The sequence below is a fragment of the Oreochromis aureus genome, linkage group 14, assembly GCF_013358895.1.
Source record: "Oreochromis aureus strain Israel breed Guangdong linkage group 14, ZZ_aureus, whole genome shotgun sequence".
Classification (NCBI taxonomy): domain Eukaryota; kingdom Metazoa; phylum Chordata; class Actinopteri; order Cichliformes; family Cichlidae; genus Oreochromis; species Oreochromis aureus.
In genome coordinates, this window is record NC_052955.1 from 37,870,651 (window position 1) to 37,879,390 (window position 8,740).

General features: G+C 39.9%; 1 protein-coding gene across 2 annotated transcripts; it reads left to right on the top strand.

Moving 5' to 3' along the window:
- Positions 1-2,611: 2,611 nt before the first annotated feature.
- Positions 2,612-8,443, top strand: LOC120443585. Of its 2 annotated transcripts, none has more exons than XM_039622490.1 (2): positions 2,612-2,658; positions 5,472-8,443. In XM_039622490.1, exon 2 carries the CDS (start codon positions 6,752-6,754, stop codon positions 7,877-7,879), a length of 1,128 nt encoding a protein of 375 aa, XP_039478424.1. In that variant the 5' UTR covers positions 2,612-2,658; positions 5,472-6,751; the 3' UTR covers positions 7,880-8,443. The 2 variants fall into 2 exon arrangements, with proteins under 2 accessions (XP_039478424.1, XP_039478425.1); XM_039622491.1 differs by having other exon boundaries at positions 2,626-2,658; positions 6,121-8,443.
- The last annotated feature ends 297 nt before the right edge of the window (positions 8,444-8,740 follow it).

Sequence of the window (8,740 nt, forward strand, 5' to 3'; positions counted from 1 at the left end):
TTGGGTTTGCGTCAATGGGCCCCGAGACTTTTTTGTTCGTCTTGGCATGATACACATGTGTGCCAGATTTCAGACATGTAGCTCAAACGATGTGTTCGTAGGGCTGCATTTAACAAGGCATAGGTGGCGCTACAGAGCCATTTCCCAGTGCTCATATGTAAAACCATTAAAATACAAAATTTTTCACCAGACCTGGCATGTGTGCAAAATTTCAAGAGTTTTTGAGCATGTTAAAGCCCTCAAAAAGGCCCTTCTTTTGCCTGAATAATAATAATAATAATAATAATAATAATAAGAAACAGAGCAGATACAATAGGGCCTTCGCACAGTCAGTGCTCGGGCCCTAATAATAATCATAATTAAAGCTGCAAGCAGCGATATGAGGGCCCTCGCACCCCCGGCGCGTCGAGCCAAGCCCAACACCTAAAACCAGCGCTTCCGATCTGATGTCACATTGATGGAATTCATGCATTTAACCACCAGCTAAAATTTCATCTCATTCAACCATTATTATAGTCGTCCCACTAGGTGGCGCTCTAACCATTACTGACAAATGGCATAACAAACATTTCCGAGCTCGAGTCTCATCACGCCTGCGACCTTTGGGAGAGATTGGACATTGTGTTTTTGAGCAACAGCAGGTTACTGCTTTTGGCGAGTGATTGAAACTCCACGTGCCGCCATGACCACCCGTTTCCCTGAACGTAAAAGCTTCGCAATTTAACATCACAAAGGTCTTTAGATTCCACACACTGGAGATCGCGTAAATCTAATGAAATCCCTTGGAGGAGTTCGTCAAAGTATGAGGCCTGAAAAGAGGGAAAATGTCGCCAAATTTACACATTAATTTTAAAATGGCTGACTTCCTGTTGGATTTGGGATATTGCTCCAAGAGACTTTTTGTACATCTTGATATCTCCAATAAGCTTGCCAGGTTTCAAACTCATACATAAAACACAGAGCAGGGGCTGTTGTTTTGAAATTTTGTAGGGGCGCTGTGGAGCCATTTTGCGCTGTTGAAGGAAAATGAACATATAAAAAGAAATCCTCATCACATTAGAGGTGTGCGCCAAATTTCAAGACTTTTAAACTTTTCAAGCCCCTCAAAAGCCACTTCATCTTTCATGGTGAACTGCGCTGCCACCAGGGTGCGCCGTTCAGTTTATAGTCACAATTTTCTCACTGAAGCATCAAGAGGGACTGATGGTGATATTCACTGCTTTTGAGGTGGCCACGATGAACCTGTGAAAATCAGTACAACAAAATGAAAGACATGACATTTCCTGGTGCCACTAGGTGGCGCTCTACGTATTCCTGACAATGGGCATATCAATCTGTTCAGGGCGGGTCTGACATCATCCCTGTAAAATCTGGTACTGATCAGATTGGATTTCATTGAGTTACACTAATTTGTTTCTTCATGGCGAGACCTCAATGTTCACCATGCTGCTGGGGTCACACCCTTCAGCGAAAACTCACAGTTTTCTCTGTAACCCAAGACCAACTCCTTAAGGCTTTCCTGGAGAAATTTGAGGCTGCAGATGTCACCCATTACAATACTGTACCCCAAAGTGTAAAACATGACATTTCCTGTTCCCACTAGGTGGCGCTGTCCCTGGTGTCAAATATGGCAGTTGAAATATGTTCAGGGGTGGAGCCTTATCATATGTGTCCACTTTGGTCAAGGTCGGACAATGTATGACAGAACGAGAGGCAATAAGATTTTCATGGCGAGTCATCGAAATTCGCCGTGGCGCCACGGCCTCACAGTAACCCGAAAACTCAAAAGCTCCGCAATTTAACATGGCCCAGGTGTGTAGTTGACACTGACCAAATATGAAGCTTGTACGATGAATTTCCAATGAGGAGTTCGCAAAAGTTCGAGGCATGGAAATGGCAAAATTAGAGCCAAAATGTCACCTTCACTTCCAAATGGCGGACTTCCTGTTGGGTTTAGGACATGGCCATAATAGACTTTTATGTGCGTCTCCGAACGTTAGATATGTGTTCCGAGTTTTATACATGTAGGTCATACCCATCTCGGGGGCTCGCGTTTCTCATTTTTCTAGGTGGCGCTACTGAGCCAATTTTCCCTGGACATGTCTACGGACATTAAAATACGTAAATTTTCACCAGACCTGACGCGTGTGCAAAATTTCATGAGTTTTCGAGCATGTTTAGGCCCTCAAAAGGCCGATTCATTTGCCGAAATAATAATGATAATAATAATAATAATAATAATAATAATAATAATAATAATAATAATAAGAAACAGAGCAGATACAATAGGGCCTTCGCACTTTTGTGCTCGGGCCCTAATAATAATAATAATAAGAAGAAGAAGAAACAGAGCAGATACAATAGGGCCTTCGCACTTTTGTGCTCGGGCCCTAATAAATAAAAGTAATGTAAAATTAAACATCATGGCTCTTGTCAAGAAGTATTTAAGACAATACCTTATATAATATCAAAATATGCAATCAAAAATGTATTTTTACATATTTATTAGGTGAGTAAAATCGTGTCCAGAGTTTTTGTCAACACCATCAGATTTTTGAAAAAGTACAAAAAAATCAGGAATTATTGTGGGCAGCTTACTCTCTGAGGACCCCTTTACCACTTCCTGTTTGATACACATGCCATGAGGTCACTGCTCTGGTAAGTTTTTTATTTTTATTTCATTTATTGTATACCTTTCTAAAAAAAAATCTGTGTCACAACCATAGTGCGTCAACACCACAGTCGATGAAATGCAAGATTTAATTCTTTTTTTTTGTAAACAGAGCTTCATTTAGGTAGATTGTAGAGGCCATAAGCAGCTGATGAAAAACAATGAATGCTTCTATCAGAAAAACATGTGTTATGAGAGAAAGTAGGTAGGGTATTTTGTCAGCACCATCAGATGTCAACACAGGATTTTTGCCTGACGGTGTTGACCCTTTTTCTAGTGGTGTTGACAAATGCCACAAAAGTGTGTCATTTACCAATTATATTAATTTTAAAAAAAATAATATTTCAGTTATATTACTTCCTGTGTATTTTACTGATATTTCTGCTTTACAGATGTGTTGAATATTATTGAATTTGCCTTATCTTGAATCTCATTGTTATCCGGTCTTTAAGTGATGATGTATAAACATTGCTTTTCGGTCCAAACAACTCTGTGTTTATTAAGACTGTTGTATTTTTAACATGTTTTAATGTTTTCTCTCTTGTTCTTTTTAATCTGAACAAGCCCCTAAAAACCCCTAAAAAGTTACCGTTCATCTTCCAGCTTCAGTGTACAAATGTGTTTATGTTATGCTAACATAGCTGTGTCGCTATTGATCATGTAGCACATCATTATATACCAGCTAGCCCAACTTCAGTAACCCTACAAACGTCACTGCTATTTAGTTTTCTGTCTTCATTTATGTTGGAAGAGATAGCAGAGCTGTACGTTTAAATTTTTTTAATCATCTCTCAGTCAGAACAATGTACAGTGGCTTGCAAAAGTATTTGGCCCCCTTGAACTTTTCCACATTTTGTCACATTACAGCCACAAACATGAATCAATGTTATTGGAATCTACGTGAAAGACCAATACAAAGTGGTGTACACGTGAGAAGTGGAATGGAAATCATACATGATTCCAAACATTTTTTACAAATAAATAACTGAAAAGTGGGCTGTGCATAATTATTCAGCCCCCTGAGTCAATACTTTGTAGAACCACCTTTTGCTGCAATTACAGCTGCCAGTCTTTTAGGGTATGTCTCTACCAGCTTTGCACATCTACAGACTGAAATCCTTGCCCATTCTTCTTTGCAAAACAGCTCCAGCTCAGTCAGATTAGATGGACAGCGTTTGTGAACAGCAGTTTTCAGATCTTGCCACAGATTCTCGATTGGATTTAGATCTGGACTTTGACTGGGCCATGCTAACACATGGATATGTTTTGTTTTAAACCATTCCATTGTTGCCCTGGCTTTATGTTTAGGGTCGTTGTCCTGCTGGAAGGTGAACCTCCGCCCCAGTCTCAAGTCTTTTGCAGACTCCAAGAGGTTTTCTTCAAAGATTGCCCTGTATTTGGCTCCATCCATCTTCCCATCAACTCTGACCAGCTTCCCTGTCCCTGCTGAAGAGAAGCACCCCAGAGCATGATGCTGCCACCACCATATTTGACAGTGGGGATGGTGTGTTCAGAGTGATGTGCAGTGTTAGTTTTCCGCCACACATAGTATTTTGCATTTTGGCCAAAAAGTTCCATTTTGGTCTCATCTGACCAGAGCACCTTCTTCCACATGTTTGCTGTGTTCCCCACATGGCTTGTGGCAAACTGCAAACGGGACTTCTTATGGTTTTCTGTTAACAATGGCTTTCTTCTTGCCACTCTTCCATAAAGGCCAACTTTGTGCAGTGCACGACTAATAGTTGTGCTATGGACAGATTCCCCACCTGAGCTGTAGATCTCTGCAGCTCGTCCAGAGTCACCATGGGCCTCTTGGCTGCATTTCTGATCAGCGCTCTCCTTGTTCGGCCTGTGAGTTTAGGTGGGCGGCCTTGTCTTGGTAGGTTTACAGTTGTGCCATACTCCTTCCATTTCTGAATGATGGCTTGAACAGTGCTCCGTGGGATGTTCAAGGCTTGGGAAATCTTTTGTAGCCTAAGCCTGCTTTAAATTTCTCAATAACTTTATCTCTGACCTGTCTGGTGTGTTCTTTGGACTTCATGGTGTTGTTGCTCCCAATATTCTCTGAGACAACCTCTGAGGCCGTCACAGGCAGTTGTGGAGCTGTTTTGCAAAGAAGAATGGGCAAGAATTTCAGTCTGTAGATGTGCAAAGCTGGTAGAGACATACCCTAAAAGACTGGCAGCTGTAATTGCAGCAAAAGGTGGTTCTACAAAGTATTGACTCAGGGGGCTGAATAATTACGCACAGCCCACTTTTCAGTTATTTATTTGTAAAAAATGTTTGGAATCATGTATGATTTTCGTTCCACTTCTCACGTGTACACCACTTTGTATTGGTCTTTCACGTGGAATTCCAATAAAATTGATTCATGTTTGTGGCTGTAATGTGACAAAATGTGGAAAAGTTCAAGGGGGCCGAATACTTTTGCAAGCCACTGTATATTATGGTTGGGTGGAAACAAGCGAGCCAACTTCCTGCTAACTTCTAACTCTGTTAAACTTCATAAATTCTTTTTTCATGGACTCCTGGATGTTAGACTTAAATGGTACACCTGGTAGAGTAGCAACACTGATCATTTTATTAAAGATGAAAGAATTTAGACTGTTTTTTAACTCTCAGTGATGCCACAGTGTTCGTTTGACGCAGACTACTTTAGGCCCGGAAGCAGGATTCGTCACGTCATCACTTAAAGACCGGATTGCTTAATACATAATTGTTTTGTGAATATTCATCCTTAACTTGTATAAATGCATATGCTTCAGAAAAATTATAGTAATTACAAAATGGTACATTTCAGGCTAGAATGGCAAAGGGGAACCTGTCAGGAGAGGAACGAAAGAGAAGGAACAGGGAGTATCAAAAAAGAAGGAGAGAAAAAATTAACACCCAGCCAGAGTTGAAGAAAGAGTTTCTCATAAAGGAAAGGGAAAGATGGAGAAACAGTGAAAGAGGGAAAAATAAAGAATATCAGTAATCTGAAAGAAAGAGAAAAAAGGCAGAAGAGAAGCTTTTGGAGACAAGAGAGCAGCAGAGAACGTCCAGCAAGGTCTGAACACACAGCCACAGAGTACTTTAGACCTTAATTTTGAGGAATCAAGCAGTAGTAGGCAGCTACTTGCTGGTGAACTATTAAGATGCAGAAATAGAAAAAGGCATTCCAGAGATGTTAAAGCACTCAGAGACAAACTTGACAAGTTACAAAAAGAGAAAGATAAGCTTAGAAAGCAACTTGAACGGAGAAGGCCCATTCTTTGTGAGATGACGGAAGACTCACCTCGGACTCAAACGCAGAAAATGATTCAAGGGAGTGAACTCAGAAACCCTTTAATCAAACGAGCACTGCTTTTCCAACATGCATTGAATTCTGAGCTGAAAAAAAATGCTCATCATGTTCACAAACGAGGTAAACATACATCACAGTAACCAAAGTTGTCTTTATCTGGCAGAATACTCAAGAAATATCCCATGATGCACAGGGTTCGGGAGTTACAAAACACTGAGAGAAAACATACCAAAGCAAAGAAAGCCTAATTTCCTCCAGACCATTTCTTCAAGTGTCCACAGTTTTTTTTGAAAACAATGCAAGAATAACAACAGATAAGCAAGACACCATCACCAGAAGAAAAGTAAAACGTCAAAGAATGATTATGACAGACACTATGCAAAACCTTCACAATGCATTTATCGAGCAAAACCCAAACATTCAACTTAGTTATTCATCCTTCTGTGCATTGAGTCCATTCTACATCACATCGCCTAGAGCATCAGATCGAAAAACATGCCAATGCCAGTACCACGAGAATGCAAAATTGATGCTTGAGGTTCTGAAGTCATTTCAAAGCTGTGTCAACCAGCAAACTTGAAGAGTCATTCCAGCTTGTGTGTTGTCCTCCAGCTAGTGAATCTTGTCTTCTACGTACTTGTTCAAGATGTCTAAACAAATGTTCAAGTCTTCCTTCAGAGCAACGGAAAACACAAGTGGAGTGGAAGCAGTGGAAACATATCAAAGAGCAAACGGAAGATGGAGCTCATTTTCACACCAAACTTCAGAAACACACTGGCACTCTGTCAGAGCTTATGGTTCTCTACCAAGACAAATTAAGAAGTGAAACAACCACCCATTTCCATCTAGTTCAAAATCAAAACAGGGAGTACAAGAACATGACAAGAAATTGCAATGAAACAACAGTTATTGTGCATGTTGACTTCTCTGAGGCCTGGAAATGTAAATTCAACTCGGAAGTACAATCCTGCCGTTATGGACAAAACCTCCCACAGATAACACTTCACATAGGCATGTTTTACACCAAACATGAAAAGGCAGGGTTTTGCACCATTTCAGAGTCGAAGTGCCAGGATGCAGCAGCCATATGGACCTACATGGATCAAGTCCTGAAAGATATTCATACCAGACTGCCGTACATTGACACTGTTCATTTCTGGTCTGATAGTCCAAGCAAACAGTATAAAAATAAAAAGAACTTTCTCCTCCTTTCTGCCATCCCTCCCCAACTGGGATTCAAGAATGCAACATGGAATTTCTTCCCTACATCCCATGGAAAGGGTGCCCCAGATGGCATTGGGGCAACAGTGAAGAGATGTGCAGACCACACTGTACTAAGAGGTCAGGACATTGTGGATGGCAGAGCATTTTATGAGATGGTGTCCAGCAGACTAAGTGGTGTTAAGCTACACTATGTCACCACTGATGATTTCCAGTCTTACGACACTATACTCAGGAAACACTTGAAATCCATCACAGGAACAAGAAAGATTCATCAAGTATTAGCTCAGGGAAATATCATCCATTGCAGACATGTTTCATGTTTTTGCAGTGTGCCAAAGATTTGCCAGTGTTTCAGTCCAGTTGCTTACACTTTTGACGGCATCTCACAGCACCCAGATGAGCATCAGAATTCTAAGGCTGTTGCAAAACAAAGTCCTCTGGCCATCTTGATGGAAGCAATGGAGAAAGAGCCCAGTAGAGCACCTGATGGTACTACAACTACAGTAGGGTGCAGTGATGTTTACACAGGAGACTGGCTTATTGTCATGGATGACCAGAACTGGTGGCTGGCTAAAGCTTTAACAGTCGATGAAGAGCATCAAGATGTTCAAGTAGAATTTTTTTCATCCTCATGGGCCAAATGTCAGATTTCAACGAAAAAAAGGATGCCAAGATGTCTGCTTTGTTCCATTTGCTGATGTTTTAGTTAAGCTTAATGAACCATCATCACCAGTCCGCACAAGCAGAACCCGGAACATATACCAAATATCTCCAGAGGTCATGGACTTAGATGAGGAAGTTGTTAATCGACTGTTGCCTGGTGTTTAAAATCCAGGCATCCAGATTTAGTGTTATATTCAAGTTTATCCAGATTTTCTGAGATTGCTCATTTGAAAGTTTTAAGAGCTAAATGTTCTGAATTATTTTCTGCATGACCAACATATGATGATTTTCTGAACTACAAACTGATTATATGTGCTATCTTACTGCCTTGTTCCTTATTTTAAAGTCCTTGGCATGTGCAAAAATAGAACTGTTATGAAGTGTCTTGCGATATTACATATGTAGTTAAAGTTTAATGGTCATTTTAAAAGAAATAATTTCTTGTTTTCTACTAGTGTGTCACCACCGTCAGATTTGTGTCACCACCATCAACACCTTGTCAACTCCATAATATGGATTTTTTGTTTATTTTTCTCTTTTGAAGAACAAAATGTTTTGCTCCCTCATGATCTTCCAATAAAAATACTTAATTTTCTGAACAAATGTGTCATTTGCATGCTTGTAAAAATGATTGTTTCTAATGGAGATTAAATACAAGCTTCTGAAAATATGTATGACTGTAACTCTAAAAATAAAAAGACAAAAAATCTTACTTTTAAACATGGTATAATTAGTTTGAAAACATATGTGCATAAACATTGGAACAGAGAAGTTGCTAATAGTCAAAATAGCTGAAACAACTTAATTTAAAATATATATTTTTACATTTCTGTGTGTCTGATGGTGTTGACAAAAACCTTGCACTTCTCCAGCAAAAACATAAATTATTAATAGAT